The 24,327-nt window shown below is 33.0% G+C and overlaps 4 protein-coding genes across 5 annotated transcripts; all 4 read right to left on the bottom strand.

Moving 5' to 3' along the window:
* Nucleotides 1–249: 249 nt before the first annotated feature.
* Nucleotides 250–4,011, bottom strand: LOC129312530 (vesicle-associated membrane protein 714). Of its 2 annotated transcripts, XR_008593606.1 has the most exons (5): nucleotides 3,674–4,011; nucleotides 1,273–1,463; nucleotides 945–1,108; nucleotides 527–814; nucleotides 250–435 (listed from the first exon to the last, which is right to left on the bottom strand). XR_008593606.1 is itself a non-coding variant. In XM_054955182.1 (4 exons), exons 1-4 carry the CDS (start codon nucleotides 3,888–3,890, stop codon nucleotides 724–726), a joined length of 663 nt encoding a protein of 220 aa, XP_054811157.1. In that variant the 5' UTR covers nucleotides 3,891–4,011; the 3' UTR covers nucleotides 250–723. The 2 variants fall into 2 exon arrangements, 1 of the variants encoding a protein (XP_054811157.1); XM_054955182.1 differs by having other exon boundaries at nucleotides 250–814.
* Nucleotides 4,012–7,661: 3,650 nt separating this feature from the next.
* On the bottom strand, nucleotides 7,662–8,912 carry LOC129314690 (NAC domain-containing protein 90). The gene is made up of 3 exons (XM_054958194.1): nucleotides 8,742–8,912; nucleotides 8,362–8,648; nucleotides 7,662–8,249 (listed from the first exon to the last, which is right to left on the bottom strand). Exons 1-3 carry the CDS (start codon nucleotides 8,893–8,895, stop codon nucleotides 7,989–7,991), a joined length of 702 nt encoding a protein of 233 aa, XP_054814169.1. The 5' UTR covers nucleotides 8,896–8,912; the 3' UTR covers nucleotides 7,662–7,988.
* A 7,470-nt stretch (nucleotides 8,913–16,382) lies between these two features.
* On the bottom strand, nucleotides 16,383–17,732 carry LOC129314595 (uncharacterized). Its single transcript, XM_054958077.1, has 2 exons — nucleotides 17,543–17,732; nucleotides 16,383–16,971 (listed from the first exon to the last, which is right to left on the bottom strand). The coding sequence occupies exons 1-2, from the start codon at nucleotides 17,685–17,687 to the stop codon at nucleotides 16,592–16,594; spliced, it is 525 nt and encodes a 174-aa protein (XP_054814052.1). The 5' UTR covers nucleotides 17,688–17,732; the 3' UTR covers nucleotides 16,383–16,591.
* Nucleotides 17,733–22,615: 4,883 nt separating this feature from the next.
* LOC129312743 (germin-like protein 9-3) lies at nucleotides 22,616–23,256 on the bottom strand. The gene has a single exon (XM_054955429.1). It carries the CDS (start codon nucleotides 23,254–23,256, stop codon nucleotides 22,645–22,647), a length of 612 nt encoding a protein of 203 aa, XP_054811404.1. The 3' UTR covers nucleotides 22,616–22,644.
* Nucleotides 23,257–24,327: the final 1,071 nt, after the last annotated feature.

The following is a 24,327-nucleotide window of genomic DNA, read 5'->3' as shown; positions in this document are numbered from 1 at the left end:
GTGATAGATGTAATGATTCATTTATTTATGATATGAGTTATTGAATTTTATCATAACATAAGAAATTGGATAATTTAGTTTATTTTTGTTCTCATCTGATTAATCCATTATATTCCTATCATTTCCAGCAATCAAAAACTCCTCAGTCATCTTTTAATCTTCCTCAAGTAAAGCCAAAATGCTTGTTCAAGAGGAGGAGGAGGAAGAGGAGCCTGTTTCATCATCATTTGTCGCCAATAAGCTCACACATACAAGGCATCAAACCAGTATCGTATTAAAAAGCGGAGGATCAAACACCAAACAAATACTTGAACGATTATAATTCTCCCTGACCTATGCTGCCATCATATTCCGATCCAGCTAATTAACAAATAGCTATGGCCATAGCGTCTCCAAGCACACTCCATGCAATTAACCAAGAATAATTATTTTAACCTACATAATAAAGCAAAATGGTAAGAATCCAGACATTTACAGCGGGACGCCTCTTAATCACAGAATAGTAACTAATCAGACTTCAGCATACACTTGTGATACTGCACCAAAAAAGACACGAGCAATATATATATATAACTGTTTCTGGATCCTTGCAGATGGATGTCACTTCCACTCGCTCAACTCAAAGACTGAACCTGATAAGCTTAAATCTTCTCAGATATATATTGGCATGAATAATCTTGATAGTTGCAAGCCTCCGAAATATTAAACAGCAAAAGTGTCTAATCAAGATCTGCAGGATGGTAAAGTGATGCCTCCACAACAAGCAGCAATTATGAAGTAAAGAAATAGAACAATCAAGAATGTCAACAATGCCCTGTCAAAGAACAGAAGCAAAATTGGTTAAGGCAAAATTTGATGTGAGCCATTGCATCACATAATCTACGATGTAAATTTTGAAAATTTATACTTTTAGTACAAATCATAGAAAAAACCTATGTACTTACAAAAGTTTGGCATTTTTCATCCAAAGAGCTCTTCGGAGGCGCTTGGATTGTTTCCTGAAGTGAAACGAACTGTCTTGCATTGTTGCTGTCTTATCCACAAGAAGCTCAATCCGGTCACCTCTCTCCAATATCTTCTCAATATTTTCCACCACGATAGTGCGAATCTGAATGACAGATTATAAGCTCTAATGACCCCCAATAAGGCCAAAGGAATATTAACCATCATAAATGCAAAAAGAGGATGCAGATCATGCCAGATACAACAAATGGCAAGGAAAGATGAGGAGGGGGGAAAGGATGCAAAAAGCTTGGCTAGAATAACACTTGCCTCACCAACTTCGCTCCTCACGCGGTTGAGAGTATCTGCACTAGAACTACAAGAAAAAAATTCCATTTGCTGATGTAAAACCCTTGAGAACTCATCATTCATTGCATAAGCTGGTGCATAAAGGGCCACTCGGCTGTAATTCTTCATAAACCTCATTTGAATATCTTCCAAGTAAGCAAAAGGAATTCTCCCTAAGCCAAGCAGAAATGAGACATCACAAAGTTAGAAAAAGAATCATGAAGAAACAACATCACAGCTTAAAAATGAATATCCAATCGAATTCAACGCTTATTTAGTGAAGAAAATTAGTCAAAGTCATATGAAGGATTAAATAAAGTGGTGAACAGTAGCTCTTATGTTAGTAGAATTCAAACTATCTTACAAGGGATAACTTGTTTATGGAATTTCCAAAAAGATGATCAATATTCACCTGCACCAAACTCTTGTAGTGTTTGTTTCCAAGAATACTCAATATCCTTTGATGGGTAGTTAGGAAAAATTTGAAATTCTCTCCAGGTAGTAGTAAGGATTTCAGAAATGTAAAAGATGGAAGCCGAAGAAGATTAGTAAAAGCAGAAAGCTAAAATTGAAGCTGGACTTAAAAACACTTCCTTCTTTTTTAGGACAGGAAACTTTTCACAAGGGCTCTAGTTCTACAAATGATTAACTGTAAATCAACTCCAAATTAGAAGAGAAAGACCCCAATCCTGTGAACGGGCAGTATGATTTGTAAATATTTCTAGAATGCTACCCACTGATGTAGAGTTTTGAGGGGTAAGATTTGTGAGTGTGATACAAAATAGTTCCCTGCATTCATATTGCCACAAAAGGGGGGGGGCCCCTGCACTTGAATTTTTATCAAATATAAGCAAAATACTTTTCAAATAAATATTACAAAAATGAATCCAAGCAAAACCAAACAGTGATGCCAAGTGAATCAATAGCATACAAGCTAAGCCCGCCCACTCACAGTGCGAATTGCACAAAATAGTGTACCAAGTACTGATACCAATGTGCATCATGGAATATCATGAATTAGGTAACATAGGTCAGGAGACAGCCATAAAATTGATATGTGACCAGTTGGTGTAAGGTAAAAGCATTACCATTATGAAAAAGAATTTGTGCTTCATAAACTTGTAAACAAGGACAAATAACTAGAACGCGTGCATAAATTTGCAAGGAGAATGAATCCATTGAATTTTATTTCTGTGAATTCCTTGTAAAGTTAGAGAGAAAGAGAGAGTGGGTGGGAGATCCAATCTCCTTTGCAAGGTAAATGGCAAGTTAGCCGCATGAGTCAGTGATAGACTTGTTTAAGATAGATGGTGCTTGGTACAGGCTGCTTCTGGAAGCCTTGTTGAAATTCAATGTTCCCATGTTTCTGAAAGAGAGAGTGGGTGGGAGATCCAATGTCCTTTGCAAGGCACATGGAAAGTTAGCTGCATGAGTTAGTGATAGACTTGTTTGAGATAGCTGGCGCTTGGTACAGGCTGGTTCTAAAAACCTTGTTGAAATTCATGTTCCAATGTTTCTGAATTTCAAGCTGCAGCTTGTTCTGGTAATCAACAAAAATTAGACAATTTGGGTTTGCAATAAACAGGAAGTCAAGTGATGCTGGACGTTATGCAATCAATGGAGTGCAGTGGAGTAGTGTGGTTCAGTCAAACAATTGAAGGACGAGTTTTCTTGAAATTACCATGTACAGGTTTTTCAGGGTATTTTGCTTTGAAGTTTGAAGCATTGTACAGGAGGTAGGAATAATCTGTTTTTCTGGAATGTTTGATGCTTCATTTAGAACTTTTCGATAATCTCTCTTACAATTTCCAGAGAGGAATATTTTTAAGAAAGTATTGACTAGACTAAATGTGTGCCACGCACGATCCGTGTGAGGGCTGTGGGATTGAAACGCATGGTAGCAAATATTGAACAATGGAAGAAGTTTTGAGTACAGAATGATAGAGTGATGTCCTCTGTAGATTGCGAAAGACTGCAAAGAATATCTATCTTTACCAAAGCTGAATTCCAGCATTGCCTGGTTTCTGCTTAATGAATTCCGGTTCTTTCTTTTAAGTACTGAAATTTTGTGCTCGTTAATTGGTTGATAATGACAAAAGAATAGGAAAAAAATTATATTCGTTAGAATAGAGTCTATAGACACTCCCCATTTCAGAGACACGATATAACCAGAACTCCACCAGGTCAAACCCTAAATACTTTTTTCCACCAGAAACCTCACTTCCCTAGACGTTTATTCAGCGCGTGTTACCATGCCTACAGGATATACAATAACGATATACCCACTGGACGAAACGTTTTCCAATGCTCACTGGTTACTATAAAACGAATGAACGAAAACACAATCAGTTCAGGAAATGGTCAGGAGGGGAATGAGACTAACTTCCAAAGGTGTCGTTGGCCATACAGAGGTAGGTTAGGCCATCGGATCGCAGTATGTGAAAGATATAACGATCCTGAGAGAAGCAGAGCCTGGAGTCGGCTTCAGCCGGCAGCTTCTCCAGAATCCGGCGAGCCACGGCGCCCGTATTGCCAGTGACGGCGCTGAACTCCGCCAGCACCACCGTACCTCTAGCCACCAGAGCATAAAGAATCGCCATCGGGAATTGGCGGTCTGGCAGAGCTTTTCTGTTCTCTCTTCCTTTTCTAGTCTAGTTAGATCTTCGAGGCCTCATCGTCACGGGAGAAGAAGGACAAGATTGGAAGTTTGAATTCGCTGGCGATCATTTCTTATTTTATTAGTATTTTATTATCGCATCGTGTTACTCCTATTTTCATTATGTTTGGAGAGGACAGGATCGTAAATTTATAATTCTCATCATCGTTGTCCGCCGGTAAGTCCACGTCCATTACTGGCTGGTTCTGTATTAAGCCCTGACTAAACTTTTACATGGAATGATGCTTGTCTTTGTATTGTTAAAAATAAATAAAAAATAAAAAACTTTTACATGGACGAACGGATTAGGTGGAAAGGATTTGGTATTTTTAACTTGATTTTAGGTTTTCTTTTTAGCTGGAATTTTAGTTGGATCTTTATAAAGGAAAAGTTTCACAAGCTTATAAATTTTTTAATCAATATATACGGCATCGATATAAACATTATTAATTTAATTTAAGTAGCCTAATTTAATATTAATTTTTAAAAAAATTTTACAAATAAATTATTTGAATATACTTTAAACAGTCTAAATTTAATATTAATTTTTTATAATTTTTACATTGATAAATAAAATATTAAAAATAAAGATAATTTTTTAATAGTCACTTTTTAAAAAAGATTTAAAAAATTGCAAGTTAGAAATTTTAAATCTGGATAGTTAATTTATAAAAATTATTAAAATTTTTAATATTAAATTATCTAGATTGAATATATCTAAGTTGATGAAAAATATATTTATATTCCTTTTTTCATAATTTTTATATTTTACTAAATATAAACTAAAAATAAAAATAAAAATTTTGAATCTAGATCATCCTAATAGATTATTTAGATAAAAATTTGGACAATTTATCTCATCACCCTGACTAGGGTGATGAGAACTCAAGTTGAACATGATCAATATGTTGATTTGTGATTTAAAGCATTCACTTAAAATTTTTTTGCGGGTTTTTTATTTTACATTGCAAGGGTTTGTTCAACTATTGACCATTATATACTTATCCTTACTGTCGCATTATCTAGTTCATCACCATGTCCTAGCCGTAATACATTGTGTTTTTGGATGTAATAATGAAGAATCCTTGAAATGTTCATTTTGTGATTGTTCTTTCACAAAAGCTATTTAAAATAGCTTGCTTGGTATTGGAACTTGTGAAATTTCTTCCATAGGTATTGTTAACTGGATCATTAACATATCAACTGAGTTAATTCTAGATAAGAGATTTCAACACTTATAAGGGATTTTTTTTTTCCTTCGTCATCTTCTTTGGTTCAAGAGAAATCAAGCGCTACATGGATCTTTTAACTTTTCTCCCAATCATGTAATCAAAGAATTTCAAGGTGAATTAGAATTTCTCAAGAATGCGTGCTTAAAGGTTTTGCAGGAACCAAGGATAACTAAGGCAAATGAAGATAAGAATAATAAGATACTTTTCTTTAAAATAGACATTTCAACTAACCATCTCTCAAAGATGGAAGATTGGAATAACAAAGCTCAAGAAATAGAAAGTTATTGTTATGGAGCTCTAATTTTATACAACTCTAGAGAACTTTGCAAATTTCTCATCGGGCATGCTCACCACAAAGATCTTGAATATTTCAAACTTGCATACCCACAAGCAATTCTAGTTTGGATTAGGGGTGTTCATAGGTTCGGTTTGGTTTGGTTTTGGGCAAAAACCAAACCGAACCGAACCATTCGGTTTACTGATAATTGAGACCTGATCGGTTTTTATGAAGTTCGGTTTGGTTCGGTTTTATTTTCGGTTTGGTTCGGTTTGGTTAAGGTCTTGATCAAGTTTTAATGGACTTGTTTAATTTTTTTTCCTTTTCTCCATTTTCATAATGGTGTTATGTACTAAAATTAAATTTAATTCTTTTTGACTCCTTTTTTCATAAATAAAGGTATAAAAATATAATAAAATTTCAATGTGATAACAATAATTAATCATAAAAATTAATATAAGTTTTTAAGATTAAAATTATTTAATATTATGTATTTTCGTTAAAATCCTTTAAAAATGTTTATCTATGTATCTATATTTTAATAAATAATGAAAAACTTATTATACAAAATTCAAAACAAAATGTTTTTTGTAGATAAATTGAATGCTGAGACTTTTAGGTTGTAAATAATTAAATGATGATCATAGTATGATTATTATAATCACTTAATATTATGCATTTTCATTCAAGTATTTTAAAAATGTTTATTTATTACTATAAAAAATTCAAAACAAAATGCTTCTTGTAAATAAATGGTTTTATATTTTACAAATAAATAAATAGAATTTTTTTAATCAAGTTTGGTTCGGTTTGGTTTGGTTTCTTGTACTCAAAACCGAACTTGAACCGAACCAATCGGTTTTTATATCATAAAAACCGAAGCGGACCTGATTGTTGTTCGGTTTTGATCGGTTTTTGTCGGTTTGGATTGATCCTTTCGATTTGGATCGGTTTTGAACACCCTTAGTTTGGATCCTTGAATTCGTGAGCGAACTGGAACAAATGCATAGATTGGATAGTTTATTGATTGAAGCTTATCGAGAAAACTACAATCCAATCAATTGCAAGACGAACAGCTTCACACAAGATAGAATTCATTTTTTCAAGCAATTCAACTCTATCCGAACAGTGAAACCTAACCATCAATGGCCTATAGATTCCTTTTTCTGTTATAATTTTTCTTTTATAAATATTCAGCTGTAAGATATTATATTCTTATTTCTTAATATAATCTTTTGACCTTTAAAATATATACATACATGCATGCATACACACACACACATATATATTCAATGATCAACCATCTTTTAAAAATTTGCACATTAATTTTTAAAAAAATGACAATAAAATTTTTTTAAATTATGTAAATAATAATTCAGTCCATCAAAATGCTATAATATTAATGAAGTTTTCAGGAATCTCTCTGTCAATAATTTTTTTTAAATATCATTTTACCTTTACTGAAAATAGCGAGACCCAATCATCAATTTTGTTTAAAAAATCACAATTTTTATTTTGTAAATCACAAGAGTTGAATAAAAAATTATAACTTATCAAATGTAATTTCTATTATTAAAAAACATGCTCCAATCATAACTTTTATTTTGTGAATCGCAAGAATTGAATAAAAAATTATAATTTATCAAGTGTAATTTCTATCATTGAAAAACAAACTCTCAAAATAACATATTCCATTTACAACTTTTATTTAAAAAATTATAATTTTGTAAAAAAATTACAAGAATTAAACAATAAATCATAATTTGTCAATAAGAGTAAAATGATTTTTTTTCGTAAAAAAATATTGATAAATAAATTCTTAAGGACTTTCAGTGGTATTATGACATTTTTAAAAATTAAATTATTATTTACATAATTTGAGAGAAATTTTATTATTATTTATTCTTAATTGTATTAAATACCCTTTGTGGCAATTTTTTAAACTTATTTTCGAGATAAGATGTACTTTTGATTTTGTGCCAATACACTTCAGACAAAATCCGAATTAATATGTTCAAGATACATGTGCAGAAAGGCAATTAATTTTCACGGATCACCGCACCGGAGGGAATTAGTCAAATGTTCCTGTATTTAGTCCCGAATGGACGGGGTTTTTATCTTTCACGTTCTCACAGCTGTCAGCCAACGATGATATATCTTGACACGTGTTTTGAAAAATAACAAGACAAATTCAATTTCACCGGTGACCCGTTCACATCAACATATATAGTAAATGGATTTATAAATAGACAATTACTCTTGAGATGGATACTGAATTAATTAATTAATACAAAAACGACGTGTAATATCTTTTGCAGAGTGCGGAAAAACTCCTAATTGCTCCGATGAAGAGACAACGACTACCCGATTGGTTTCCTAGGATCTTAATATCCACGTTATTTTTTGGGGAAAGAATAAATTCTTCTCTATAAACAAAATCAAACACGACTACTATGTTACAGATTAAACGCTTATTATCAGGTGCGCCTAGAGTTAGAGGCAACTAATTAAGTTGATCTCATTCCCATAATCATCAGAGCCAATTAAGCTGTTCCCATTCCCACAGAGGCTCTCGTACAATCTCATCATTGGCATTCCGTTCTGCAACTTCTGCATGGTCTGCTCCTGAGTTTGAAGTGTCGGACGACGAGCTCGCTCTCCGACCTTCGCCATCAGGAATACTAGTTGCGGCACCAGAACCAGAGGCTCCGTCCCCTTGAAATGGCCGTCGATCAAATGCTCTGAAGCTCCCCGATATCACATAAACTCGGCACAAGCTGAATTCGTGCCTCAACTACAACACACGCACCCAGATGAATCTTCCATAGCGAGTATACATATACGAAGAAAGCCTTACGTAAAGAAAGTGGTGATCAGGATATGTATGTATGTATGTACGTACGTACCGTGGGAATGGAGGCGGCGGAGTTGGAGGGTTCAATGGCTCTGTATTCATGCATCTTCCACTTGGTTTTCCTGCCGGTGGGAGCTTTGCCTCTGTAAAAAACCATGTTTTTCTTCACGCCGATCACCTTGTTATCGGAAGAGTAAACGTAACCCGGAGAACCGGTGGCTTTCCAGTATCCCGAAGTGGTGGTTCTGTTGGGCCTCCCTCCTCTTGCTTCTCTCTCTTGCCTCGGCGAGAAGAAGAACCATTGCTCTGTATCCAGGCGACATGCTTCTCCAGCAAGCTCTGCACATATGCACAAGTAATATATCAGACACGATGAAATGACTCTGACATATACGCTACATTATTAATGATGACAAGGGAGTGAATGAGTACGTGGGAGTTGCCAGGGCTCGACGTTGTAGATTTGAAGAACAGGGATGACTCTGTCCATGTCGGGTCTGAGACCTTCGAGCTTGTTGTGGAGGTAGAAGGAGACGAGCTCTTCTTCTGTTGGGTAGAAGCGAAAACCAGGGTAAGGAGCCTCCATTGGGCTACGTGATTATGTTGATGTTGTGGATTTAGTTGAGATTTGCATGTTTTGAGATGAGATGATGTAGAAGTGAATATATACAGTCACGAAAAAAGTAAACAAGAAGTGGTGGGGACAGGAAGATTGAGCGTGTGAAGTTAGAAATTTTGGCGAGAGAGGGCGATGGAAGTGGAAACTTCCACGCGGTTGTGGCCTTGTGGGAGTGAGAATGCGTCTTTGTGGCCCAAAAGGAATTTCCCTTCTTTTCATTGGCTCTATGCCTGTCCGAGTGTCTGTGATATCCAATGACCCTTTTTGAACAAGTCGTTGGCTTTCTGGCACTTTTAACTTTCTAGTCTGATGTGTCGTTTTGTTAATACATGCCATCTTGCATCCAAGATTTTTTTATTGGGTCTTATTCTTTGCATTCCGGAACACCATGGCTTAAAGACAATTATGCAGAGATCAACCAACAAAATTTTTATCTATAAATGCTTCTATAGGTACTTGTTCAATGTGAAAATATATTCTGATCCTAATAAATTTCCAAAACTTATTGTCTAAATTTTTTTTATTAAAAAAATTATACAAAGATCAAAAATTATATTTTCTCATAACCAGCTTAATTGAAAGTAACTTCTTCAAATACATTTTTATTTATATACATTTTAACTCAAAATCTTACAGTTAGATAATTATAACTCCTTTCACTTGGAGTGCACCAGCGAGTAAATTAGAGAATGCATTCTTTTTTTTTTAATACAGAAGAATATTTCATACAACGATTAAAAAAAAAAAAAAACACAAAGCTTCAACAGCGCATCCTGATAAGAAAAGTAAGTAAAACTGGTGGAGACTCAAAGAAGTTGGAATCAGTGGGAAGACTATGACACGGAGTAGCAAGATAATCTGCCTCCCTGTTGTCCTCCCAATACAAAAAATGAAAAAAAAAAAAAATCCAATTTCCTATATCGCAATCTTCCCCGTGGCATCAATGATATGTTGAAAGGGATGATAATTATAATTGTCCCTTAAAATCATGGAGATAGCCTACACATAATCACGTAATATCTCCACTGCCCTGTCATAATTTAGCCCTTTATAGATATCATAAATTTCAGAAATAATTGGAAGAACATAGCCCACCTTGTTATTAAAACCCACAATCCGACTTCCATTCCTATCTTTTAGAATTCCACCACGGGCACCTTGCGCCAGGACCACGATCTCCATTCCAATGGCATTGAAGCCATGCCTATATGTAGACTCATATATGTGTAAACCCTTGGAACTTGTTTGGCTAGAGAGGAGGAAAAATTTTAAAAATATTTTTTGTTGAGGAAAATTTTTTTAAAATTTTTTCTCTCATTCTCTCCAAAGCTTCCTCCAGATTGGAGGGTTTCCTTCCCCCTTTCTCTTCCACTCCCCTCCCTTCCGGCCAAATATAGCCTCAATTTTAAGAAGAGAATTCATTCCATTACAACCCGACTAAAGTTGGAAGCTGTGGATTTATGATACGGAACTGTATTAGTTCCCTTTAAGTAATATTTTCACTTAGTTGCTTGTGAGCTCTGGCTTCAGGTCGATATATTTGATATTTAACTAAAAAACATTTGATTTGGCTGTAAAAGGCTTAAATACTTGTAAAAGTGCTTTAAATTTAAACCTTGTACCATTAACGGTCGGGTTGGGACTTGAGAGCGAACAAAAATTAAAGCATAAAAAATTGAATAGTAATATTTCTTGTGTCATTGTGCATTGTATAAAAAGTTCCCCTTTCTTTTAGCGCACTTTTAATTTTTCTCTTTATAGACATAACATGAATCCAACCAAAAAAACCAATATATCCTTAGCTTTGCTCATGCACTGGTTCTCCGGACAACAAAATCATTACTGTGTAATGGCCTTGTCTCACTAGGAAAAATTGAAAATGGTTTCTTCAACACTTCACCGATCCAGGAACAAGACATCATCATTTCGTCTGTTTTTTGCCATCTAAGCATGACATGGCGCATTCAAGATATGAGATGGTGCTCATGGTTGTGGTGAGATTTGAGTCATTCAAAGTTTAATCTGGATGTTCTAAATTTTAAATATTATTATATATTATATTTATTAAAATAAAAATATATAAAAATTATAAAATAATTTTAATAAATTTTTTATTTTTAATATGGCCTAAATTTAATTTAGAGGATTCAATTTAATACTAAAATTTTTATAATTGATATATATTGACTATCCAGATATACTCTACACAGGCCAAATTAACTGTAATATAGCCTGTGCAGAGTACATCTAGATAGTCAATACATATCAATTATAAAAATTTTAATATTAAATTGGACCCTCTAAATTAAATTTAGGTCATATTAAAAATAAAAAATTTATTAAAATTATTTTATAATTTTTATATATTTTTATTTTAATAAATATAAAAATAAAAATATATAATAATTTTTTAAATCTGGACCATCCAGATCAAAATCTGGATGGCCTAAATCTCATCACAATGATGAGCACTGAAACTGATCTCTTCAAGATATGAGGTTTTTTTTTTTTTTTTACTTAGAGGGCCTAAATCTCATCACAATGATAAGCACCGAAACCGATCTCTTCAAGATATGAGGTTTTTTTCTTACTTGGCTTAGAGGGAAGGGATAAGACTTGACCCATTAAAACTTTTGCCCTGATGAATTATGAAAAAGAGCTCGATGTACTTTGAAAGGGATTCAGCCATTGAAATTTAACCACTAATAAATATAAAAAGAATTGGACCAAAAAATTACTAATAAAAAAGTATTTTCATTATCCGAAAACAATTATTCCAGGTGAGACCCCATTATATTGTTGAGGGAGTCATATATTATAATAATAAGTAATGTCAAGGGGACTTGGTCTTTGTATCTAAATTTGGGCCACGCGAAGCAATGTCAACATTTGCTTGATACCCCCGTACAAGAATATGACCTTTTTATTGAAAGATCCATTTGACATTTGACATCTCTGTGTTCTAGGGTCCATGGATGTTTTGCTTTCCCTAATAATAATATAACGTAAATAATTCCCAGATAAATTTTAAATTAATTCACCAGAAAAATTCAACAAAAGTCTCCTGCGTTTGCTTCGCGAACTGAAGACTTCGGTACGATGTGTCATACATTTTTGTCCCCAGTGTATGGACCGAATCAACTTACAGACATAGAAAACTTTTTTTTTTATGCTGATGAAATCTACAGATTGTGACTATAATTTACAATTACCCTGATATAATAGTAGTAGTATTCTTCCCAGGATAAAATGCTACGGTACACATTGTGCACCATGGTGACCCAAAAAAAAAAAATTCCTGTTCCGATTGGGAGGGACCTTTATTTTTTTCTCCCAAACAAACAATTTTAATCTTTACACGGAGAAATTGAATTATGTAAAGAAACTCGTGTACTCTCTCTATTTATAAATATAAAGTATTTTTAATTAAATTTTATTTTTAATAAAATATTTATTTATCTTTAAACTAATAGTATTTTTTTATTTATCTTTATTTGATAACTTGGCATATTTTTTATACTAATAACCATTGAGCAGAATGGCAAATGACATGATACCTTTTTTTTTGGGGAGGGGGGTTTATCTTTATTTGATAACTTGGCATATTTTTTATACTAATAACCATTGAGCAGAATGGCAAATGACATGATACCTTTTTTTTTGGGGAGGGGGGGGGGGGGGCTAAAACAATGACACGATGCTGTTGAATACCAACTAACATGGTTTTTTTAATCTGTAATCCGGTTGTCCAGATTCAAAATCATCGAGAGCGAGTAACCCCAGAGTGCGTGGGCATTAAGTTAGAGTCAGGACTCAGGAGGGATGAGGGGCGGAGAGCGTGTGTGTACAGTATATAATATCCTCTTCAGTCTAAAATATAAATATTTTTTCAATTAATTTTAATTCAAAGCATAAACAACCTACTATATATTAAAAAAAATCCATATTTTTCCTTATATTTATTAACCTACATTCTTTTATAAATTTATCTCTCACTTATAGAGTTATCAATTAAAGCCGATCCCATCGAGTCAGTCTTTTTAAGCTTGAAAATAATTAAATCCGGGCCACTATTTTAGAGTGAAAAATGATAATTCAAACTTAAAAGGGCCAACTTTTTTAAGTCTGAAAATAAAAGGGTCAACCTTTTAGGGCTAAGTCAGGCCCTTTTAAGACCTTTTATTATTTTGTTACAAAAATTATAAAATAGAAAATAGAAGATTAAATAGATAACTAAAACAAATGAATATATTAGACTCATTTATCTCTCATTCATTCATTTATTAAGATTTAGTTGATAATATTGGTTAAATCTAATTTTTATTGATATTAATTTTGATGTTGCTATTTAATATTAGACTGGATATTTAAGTTTTCTTTATTAATTGTGGTGTGAATTGATTTAAATTTATTTTTAACCTTAATCTTATGTGTAACAATTTTTTTTAGAATTATAAATATATATTTTAAAATTTTAAATTGAAAAAAAAGGGGCTTAGGTCTTGAGGGCCGGCTCTTCAACCCTTTAGGACTAGGGTTGGGCCTGGTCCTATAAAAGGAAGCCCTAAAACATAATCAAACTTATTAAAATTACTTGTTTAGGCTTTAACTCTTTAAGGGCCAATATTAATTGACAATTCTATCCACTCATCATAAAATACATTGATAATTGAGACTAGGGATAAAAAAATATAAATTTTTATGAAAATATGAACTTTATTTGTATATGCAAATTTTTTAAAAAACTTTTTACATCTTAGACTGAATGAAGTATTTAATACCATATTTTAATTCAAAATACTAAGAGAGCGAGGTTGTGGACCTTTTAATATTAAGACTATAAATTTGACACGAATCCTTACCAAATCAGGGTTGGGCCAGTTTTAATCAACGCAACCTTCTCGCGTTAAGCCGGGTCCACATTTTAACATATTCAAATAGTGAATGCAGCCAGCGTTGGGATGTAAATTAAGTAAGTGACACGCAATTGTCATGAACTAACAAAAAACAAAGTTAGAGGTAGGGGTAAATGCAAGATTCCAATTGACATAATCCTACTCACTCATTGAGTATCTCAGCTACATAGTAATTAAATTATATTAATACTTAAAAATTGTTAAGATAAATTTTTTTAAAAAAATTTAAAACAATTATTAGGATTAAAATATTTATATGTATATTGTCTCTCTCAAAAATTTAAAATTTAATACATTTTGAGTATTATGTGGCAAAATTTCTAATAAATATTTAATTAAATTAAATAATTATTATCATATTATGTGATGTGAAATGTTTATTAAATGAATGGACTTAAAGCCTATTCGAACAGCTCTCAAAAATATATTCAAACTATATTTAAGATGTGCTTTTATTAAATTCAATAAATAATTAAATATTTCAAATACTTCCTTCATTAAAAAGGGTTAGATGTTAAAAAATATAAAGTATTTTTAATATTTTAAGATGTATTCTTATTTTTTTAAAAGTGCTCATATTAAATAAGTCATTTTATATTTATTTTAAAGTAAAATACTCCATTAAATATGAATAAATATAAAATAATGAGATTAATTTAAATATAGATAATTATTTTATTAAAAATGAGATTTAATTAAAAATATTTTATATTTTTAAATGAAGAGATAATATTTTTTTTAAATATAAACTGAAATCCAAACGCGCCCCTTAAACTACAGCTTCAACTAAACCCAGGCAAATACGAATTGGTGTGAATGGGGAAGGGAAAGGTTCAAATTCAAAGTGAAAGGACAGCGAAGTGTGTGGGCCATATTCGAGGTGTCTTTCACCGCTCGCCAAACTAAGCTCTGCTCACAAGTCACTTCCCTCGTCTCTCCGCGTCCATCTTATGACCCGGTAAATTAAATAATATATCCTCTGCCATTGTTATTATACATCACTTTTAATTATTTTAAAAGAATCGAGAAATGATAATTAATTTATCAAATATATTTTAATTTTTTTATTTTAATTCTGTTAAAAAAATAGAAAGATACAAAGTATATGATAAGATATAAATTAAATTTACAATAAAATTAAAATTAAAAATGATAATAAATAACCCTCTACATGTTTTATATTCAGGGATTCAAAAAATATTTTTAAAAGGTGCCCTATAGTAAGGATTGATTATTATACGATATTTTTTTTAAGAATTAATATATAATTTAAGTTTTAAATTATATATTTAAAAACAATTTAAATTTTAAATTTTTAAAAAATAAATTTTAAATTATAAATAATTAAAGTTTGAGTAATTTTACTTTTATCGTTAAATGAATCAATATTCATTTTGATTTTTGCATCCCATTGCAACACGTTTTTTTTTTATAAAAAAAGGGTCACTGTTAATTTATCGATTATTCTCCTTCATCTATTGCATGATGTTTTATTTTAACATGATACACAAAATCTCTTGAAATTGAAACGTCGTCGACATATTTTTAAGGATGATATTAATTTCTTACTTAGAACGCGAGGCATTAAAAATTTAATTTTTTATTTTTTTTCTATTTTGTATTTTACATTATGGATTTAATTTATCTCAAATTTAGAAATATTATTTGTGCGTGTGTCTTGTCAAGTCTGTATTTAATATATGTGATGCATACATAATACATAAAATTTAGTTATTTTATTTTTTTCATTTTGTATTATATTTATAGATTTAATTTATCTTAAATTAAGCATTAAGAAATTGAATAATTTTATGTAGCATTTAAATAGATGGATTTGAATTTTAAATTTGGAATCTCTCACATTTAAAATCTACATATTTAAAATTATTTATTTGAATAATTTTAAAAAATTAAATAGGAAGAGAGATGAATTGAGATTCAAATAAAAATAAAAAATTAAAAATAATGAATTTATTTTTATTTTTTTACTTAACAAGAGATGAGAAAATATATAAGAGCATAGATATATCAGTAATAAAAGCACAAAGAAAATAAAATGTTTAAAGTGATTAAAATTTTAAATAATTAGACTGTTAAAAAAATTTAAAATTATAAAAAATATAATTTAAAATAAAAATAAAAATTTATAATTTTTTATATATTTAGATAAAATATTTAATTTAAATCTAAATACCCGTTAATTCAAACACATCAAAAATTTTCAGAATAGAGGTTGCTAAGGCCAGCTTTGTGGCTGGTGTTGGCCGATAATTGTAGGCAGACAGCACCTGCTGGTCATAATTAATGTCACTGTCCTTTCAGATTTCCCCCCATCTTGCTTGTGTAATCTCCATCATCAATGACCAGGTCCAAGGTCTCCATACACTACACAGACACTCGCATTAATTGTTCAGAGGACCCATCACTGTACTTCACTCTTGCCTTTGCCGGAGGTTAAGATCCATCGACCAGCATGCCTGATTGCCTGACACCGTTATTAATTTATAGTATAATCTTTTGATCTGAACCAGAAGTACATGCACAAGATAAAACATACCCCATAATCCATATATTAAGTAATGACAAGCGGACAACTTCACATAGAACAATACAACGCAAAACCGTAGATGACGTCGTCAAGATCAACTAAGATGGTACGTTCCATAGACACATAAATAATATATATAATCACACGCTTGTGTATGTGTGTGTGTATATATATATAGAGAGAGAGAGAGATAAGATAACTAGGGAATTCCAATGATGGGGAAGAAAGGGATGTAGTAGCTGGAAGGCGCAAAGCCCCACTCTGGAGGAAGAGGAATATCGATGGTCTCTGATGAACCAAACTTGCAAAGCTTGTTTTGAGGGCATGATGTGAGGAACCCAAGAGGAGTGGAGATGGTGTAGGTGTTGGCTTCTGTGGTCTTCACTATTAGGGATGCCTTGTCTTTCTCTGAAGCGTAAAGCTGATTTGGTCCTCCCAGCAGTTTTGCCACGCACTTCACATCAGAAGCCGCTGAGTTTTTGGGGTCTCTTGGAAGCTCCACCTTGAAGGACCCATCCTCTTCTGTGCTTGCCACCACCGCTTTTCTCACGTTCTCGCACTTCACTGAAACCTTGATCTCTGTCACCAGTATTCAACCAGCAATCATATGTAACTCGTTAACTGGGAATAATTTCATCAATTCATCAAAAGCTTGAAGCTTAGGTTCTATGGGTTGAGAAAGACCATGCTATCTATGGGCATATGCAGATCAAATTAAATTATTTTGTTATCAATATTTATGTTCTAGTTAATTGATTAACAGTCTTTTTTAAATATAAACGGAGTAACTCGTTATTATCTTACATGGGTTAAACTCCTGAGATTTCATAAGGAATTCTACTGCTACACCAATTGGAAATTAAATATGTTGAGTTGAATTAAAAAAAAAATTTGAATAGTATGCCCATAAAATTGTCCAGACAAGCATATTGATCATGAGTTTTCTTATATACTTTTTATATACTTTCAACAAACTAATTCCTTTATTAACATAAAAATTTAAATGTTACCTGATATTACAGACAATACGTACGTACATACATACATACATACATACATACATACATATATATATATAGACGTACACACACCCCGAACACGCGCGGATCCGAAAATATGAATGAGAGTGAGAGGAGTGGGAAGAATTTACCAGAGAGAGATTGGTGATTATTGTTGGGAGTGGTACAGTCAAAGCAAGAGACTTTGGCCTTGAGGACTTGGGATGCGGCGAGATCGAAGGTGGAAGCTAGAGCTAATGCAAAGAGAAGAGTGATCAGAAAGTGAGGAAACGCCATGAATGAAACAGATAGATGCAGAAGATAGCACTTGGGAATTGATTTGAAGAGAAGATGAAACAAGAAGGCAGCTTATATAAATGGAAGCATGATGCGATATGTGAGAGCGCATTAAATGAAAGAGTCATAGAAGCTCACATTAGTGGTTGGTATCTTGCTAACAATTGTCGCGGTTAAACTTACATTTCCCTCTTCTAGTAATTCACCCCTTTTCCTTCATTTATATAACTCATTGATTAAATAATATACACTCACTTTTGCCCATTATTTTGTCTAAATACTTCTTCAACTTTTATCTATGTTAGGCACTCAAGTTATCCCTTTCAAAGCAAAAGAAAATGAATTAACACAGTCACATGTCTATTTAAATAGTAAACTACATGGATTCTTTCTTTCTTTCTTTTTTCCTTTGCCAAATCATATCCATATTTATTCTAGTTCTATCAAAGTTTAATTTTTAACTAAAATAATATACCTTTTAATCACCATATTAAAACTAAAAGTTGTTTTTCATTACTTTTGACAAAAAATAGACATGTTCCATGTATTTAACGCAAAATTTAAAAACTTAAAATTAAAATATAGCGTGTATTTTAAGATATATCTATGTATAATTTTAAAAATAAAAAATGTAACTTTAATGAACACTTCAAAAAAGTTTGTGTAATTTGTTATTTAATTTGGCGAGATATAATTTAGCATTTTCAAGTTTATAGACTAAAGTAAATTTATCTTAACTTTTTGTTTCGAAATTCTATGGTCAGACCCCCTACATAGAAACTTTGTATGATCATGTATATGGTCAAAACTGAAACTATATCTCTGTGAAGCAATGAAATAAATCCGAAAAACTTGTTGGCCTTTAGCTTAAATTCAATTTACCCTGTCGCAGAAGCCAGTGCAATTTGAAACATTCCCCCTTCATCCGGCAATCCAACAATTTCAATGACCTCTTTCTGTTGTTCCTTAATTAGATTCAATGTTAATCAATATCATACATCAATTCAAATTCACCACTTAGCTCGTCTGATTAAAATATATCATCCAATTTGTATAGGGAAATAATTAATTGTCAATTAATTAATTATTAATCCTAAACAAAAACGTGGTCATATATGTCAATTAAGTTAAAGAAGATATACAATGCACCGACTTTTTCCCTTTTAATTCACAATTAAATAGGAGAAATATTATTGTATACATAAAATACGTGTGGTGGAAGGAAAAATTGAACATCACAAAACTAAAGTGAAAAGTCAAATTCGGCCATAACTCGGAACATTAAAGAACCGAAAGGCGTTGCTGATTCATGATGAGGACCCTCTGCCTGTACGAGAAAGAAACACCTCCATTTAATGCAATAAAGATTGTTCAATTCATGCTTATGCCATTCGTATGCGTATTCACGTTGGGTAAATTTTTTACCGAAATCCGTAAAATTCTGCCCCCTTGCGCTCACGTAAAAAGAATCTCGTTTTACAATATTTCTTGCTCGTTCTCGTACGTCCTCCGTCAATCTTATATTCCTTTTTCTTACTAGGTGAAAGCTGTCATTTTTATTCTGTTAACAACATAAATATTAAAAGATGACGATATAGCCGTAAATTAGAAGAGGTTTTTGATGTGTTATTTATCTAAACTATTGTAAGTATTCTATGGGAAATATGAGAATGAGCCGTACAGTGATTTTTGTTTTAGAGATTTTATACATATACCACGCATAGATTGGTTACGTGTCCACGAAAAACTATGTCTACACACTATATGACGAAGAAATCTTATTAATGGCGGCAAATAATAAAGGCGTGTTATGAAAATTCAATGAAGCCAACAAAAGTACAAGCAAAGGGAAAACCGCTTTACCAGCCAACATGGAAGTAGTTCCTTTCCCTTGCTTCTCGTTGAGTGCATCTGCACCTACGTAGCTTTAATTAGCAATCAGAATCACATGCATGTTGTTCAATTTTTATCAGGATACCCATAGTTAAATTCCAAAAATTTCGTCTACTCGTATTTATGATATATAGTTAGGCATTATGCGAAAAATTTTATTGAAAGATAAATTGCAAAGACTAATTTATATGATCAAAAATACAAAAATCACAATTGCAAATTAAAAATTCATAAGAGTTAAATCTCATAATTTGCAGCAGAGACTCTCATTTTTGAGAGAGAGAGAGAGAGAGAGAGAGAGAGAGAGAGAGAGTTGGATGGAAAGGCCGCCAAAATATTAAATGAAGTGGGGAGGTTAGAGGAATAATTTTAGAAAAGGGCGGATCCTTTAATTTTCTTGTTGAAATTTCATGATATTCTGATTATGTACTTTCTTTATGTCAGGCACGATGCTTGTTCGGTACCATCCTTGTATTATTAATTTTACAACCTTTTCCAGCCAGCGGTTTAGTGAAAAAATTGGTGGGACTTTTAAAATAATGTACTCCGTATAATATAATGCTATCATCAATGTGTTTTTATCAATGGCAATCTTAATTTGCTGTCTGCCATTGTGACACTTACTTTTTTTTTTTTTTTGGCCCCTACAAAATTTTGTCTACTATCTCAACACCCATCTCCTTTTCTTGTTAAATGGCAGTATCGGACTGCTGCAACAGAAGAATTACCTCGTAATCTTCAAAACTCAAATGTATTCGACTTCTGCTATAAATAGATTGCTTCAATCAATCCGAAGCATCTCTCAACCTAATTCAAGCCAGCCATCATCTTTCTTGTTTTCCTCGAAGCTCTTCAAGCTTCCATCCTCATAATCTCGAAACATGTCCGTTAGCCTTAAAGCACGCCTCTCCTTGGCTGTCGCTGCTTTTGCCATTGTGCAGATAACAAGGGCAGGTGATCCAGACATACTCGTTGACTAAATCGCCCCCGACAACGTTGTTGGAAACTTGTTCACTTTCACTAGCTTTCGTGCCCTTACAAAACAACCAACCTCGACTTTTAAGGTCACGAAGGCAAGCATGAAAGAGTTTCCTGCACTTTTGGGACAGAGTGTCTCTTACGCTGCCCTAGAATTCCCCGCTGGCAGCATCAATCCACCCCACACACCCTCGATCTGCTGAGCCACTCTTAGTGGCTCAGGGTACCCTACAAGTAGGGTTTGTGGACATCCTCAGCAAGCTCTTCGCATCCACTCTCTTCGCCTATTGTCCTACCATTAAATTATTGAACATTGACCATTAAATGTAGGTGTATTGACTATTTGTGCCAATATGTGGGTCAAGATGTAAATTTGTACATGATGCAGCAGAGGTGTTTGTTAAGGCCAAGTTTGAGCCTCCACATCAAATGAATCCACGGAGCTCACACCCTCATCATGCGCCTATTTTGAGTCCATTGATGAAGATCAGAGGAGGGAGAGGCAATCAAAGAGGAAGAAGAGATTGGACAAGGGAGTGTTAAACTTGCCATCGATCAGGAACCTAAAGGGCCTTAGTGGGAGTGAATGGAGATGAGAAGGAGGAAAGTACTCATCGGTTTAGCTGTGGACTAGAGAGAGGGAGGGAGGGAGGTGGCAAGATCTATTTTTTTGGCCAAAGAGATGACGAGATCAAACACAAAGGAAGAGGGGGGTGAGATGATAAGATGGAGACATGCGGCTGCCAACTCTTCAAATTTTTGAGCTCCACTTGCTCGCTTAATGCCCATTAGCATCGATCTAATGGTAGGATATTGGGTGTGTGACCTATTTTTAAAAGTTTAAGGGTTTGTTAATTTAACTAAAATAAAATTTAGCATATTTGGTACTCCTAAATATATAGTTTAGGCGCAAAAATAGATATTAACCATAAATATTACCTCACACCTATCTTAGTGAATATTTGTGGAGGGGGAAAAAATATAGCATTTGGTAGCCATTTTAGGTCTAAAATACAGTTTGCGTAAAAATGTATGTGCTATAGAATTATAAAAAAAAAAAAGCAAGAATATACTGTAAATTATTTAGTTCTTTAATTTTATCACAAGTTAACATATAGTTACGCTGTCCTTTGCGACTATTTCTTGATGTCTTGAATGTTGATTGCAATCAATAGCCTCTTGTCAATTTTAAATCTACATATCATAATATCGAATTTAAATCCTCTTAAATTGTAAATTTTTATGAAGTTACTCTTTTAAGGAAAAAAGAGAAAATTTTGTATTTTATGAAAAAATCTAAAAAATGATAACTTTATTGAAATTTACAGGTCGCAACACTAAAAAATTTTGTACTTTGTATTTTTGTATTATGGAATTTAGAAAAAAGGATTTAAATTCCATAATATCTATTTCTATCGCTCAAACTCCAAACTTGTCATTTTATTTTTTTTAATGATTTTCCTGTTGAAAACGAACCATTAAATATTATGGCCAAACAAAATATTGATCGAATTCGTCTATTTGTTATCTTAATATAAAGCTGCATGTTTGCTTCGGATATATACAAATCCCCAAGAATGTAACATGCTAATCGATTATGTATGAAGAGATTTAACAAAATACTAAAATTTAAAGACAAACTATCGATATAAATTCAAGTAATTAAATTTAGATTCCGTTTGAAAACCTTACTTTTCATATTCAAAAAATAAAATTTTATTTTTAAAATGTTGAAAACTATTTGAAAAAAAATATTTTATAGAAAAACATATCCTTAAAACACATTTAAACAACGGTCGATTAAAAGTGGGCTTAAAAAACATAACTTCAAGGTGGACAAAACAAATTTTATTATTAGGGAAAAGATAATCCACAAATGTTCATCCACCCCTTCAAGGAACACATGATTATCTTCAAGGTCTTTCACACTCCCTAATACACTACACTGAAGCAGCCAAACCAAATGACGAACCAACCAATAATTTGAACACAAACGCTTCTACGGAATCAATTATTATTACTTATTTTGAGAGAGAGACTGACTCTCGATCGACGACGTACGGCCGGTGAACCCCATCGATCAAGCTCATTTGGGAGCAAAGCCCTTCTTCAAAGTCTGAATGGTGCCAACATCAGTCTTGAAGGCCAAAGCCAAGACAGTGTCATCAATGGAGGAGTTGAACAGAGTATTGGGGATGGAGACAGTGCCTGCATTGGCACTTCCAAAAGCAGAGAGAGCCAGAGCAGTCTGATTATTGTCAGCATTGTGTTGGAAGTGAACCAGTCCCTTTGGGAACACGAACATGTCTCCTGTTTGAAGCGTGGAAGTGAGGAGCTTGTTGGTGGTGTCTACAAACCCTACCTGCAAGGCTCCTTGAGCCACAAGCAATAGCTCAGCAGATCGAGGGTGGGTGTGAGGTGGATTGATGCTGCCAGCAGGGAATTGTAGGGCAGCATAAGAGACACTCTGTCCAAAAACTGCAGGAAACTCTACCGCGCTTGCCTTTGTGGCCTTAAAGCTTTGGGGTGGCGGCTGTTCTGTAATGGCACGAAAGCCAGTGAAGGTGAAGAAGCTCCCATCGACATTGTTTGGGGCAATATAGTCAAAAAGGATATCTGGATCACCTGCCACTGTTATCTGCACAATCGCAAGAGCAAAGGCAGCCAGAGAGCAGAGTTTAAGGTTGGCGGAGGCCATGTTTCGAGAGTTTGAATATGAAAGCTTGAAGCTTGATGGTTGGAAAAGATGAGGTGGCTTGGATTGATTTCAGGAGCAATTAATCTATTTATAGAAGTTGTCTATCTGGGTTGGAAATTTTGAGGAGAATGTTGTGGGGATTTTTCTGTCTCTATGATGATCAAGAGGCCGTCCAGATCAGATAAGAACAAGTTGAGAAGAAGATTACGAAGTAGTATTTGCAGAAGATGCACCAGTTTTGTCTTTATCCTTTTGTAATTATATTGTATGGAGCTTTATTGTTATGGATCCGATTGGGCCCTGAAATTGGAGAGTCATCCAGGAACGTTACAAAGATGCCAGCATGGCAGAGCTAAGCCAAGCTAGTTTTCCATTATTGAACCGATCTTCAGGAGCTGCTGTTTCGCGTGTACTATTGTGTGATGATAATAAAAAGGGAGAAGCGCCTTTCCTTTCATTATTTAGTTATTTAGTTATATAAAGTGTCTTTTCCTTTCACTAATCCTAAAATGATTAGTTTTATTGAAAAAAAAAATTGCTGGCATTAAAATTTTAATTTTAAATATTAATAAAAACATTCTCAGATATTAATATTTTTTAAAATAAAATAGTTGATACACAAGAAATTAATCATCATTTAAAATTAAGGATGTTAGAATTAGAAAATTGAAGTTAAGAAATTAAACTATAATCTGATATAAAATTAAAAGCACTAAAAATTCACTTTTACTTGATAAAAAGAAAGATGTGAACAGGGGATTGTTGAAGCATCCCTAAAGGCCAGAAAGTGAGGAGAGAATATCACAGCTTAGCTTGTTCATTTGGAGAATGTTCCCACATTCTTGAAGTTTACACCGACTAACACAGGCAAAGCCAATGATCATCAACGTTAACCTATGATGAAGGCCTTATAATTGCCGCCAAATCATAATTGATTGATAATAAATAGGAAAAATGATAGAGAGGTCCAAAAAGATCAGGTAATTCAAGTTAGATATCAAGTATTAAATTTTAAGAATTTACAACTCAATCTCTCAATTTTATAAATCTATTGTGATGAATTTACAACTT

This window comes from Prosopis cineraria, unplaced genomic scaffold (genome assembly GCF_029017545.1).
Source record: "Prosopis cineraria cultivar Desert tree isolate PC_DT_omini unplaced genomic scaffold, ASM2901754v1 PC6, whole genome shotgun sequence".
Classification (NCBI taxonomy): Eukaryota; Viridiplantae; Streptophyta; class Magnoliopsida; order Fabales; family Fabaceae; genus Prosopis; species Prosopis cineraria.
This window is presented reverse-complemented; position numbering and strand designations above follow the sequence as displayed.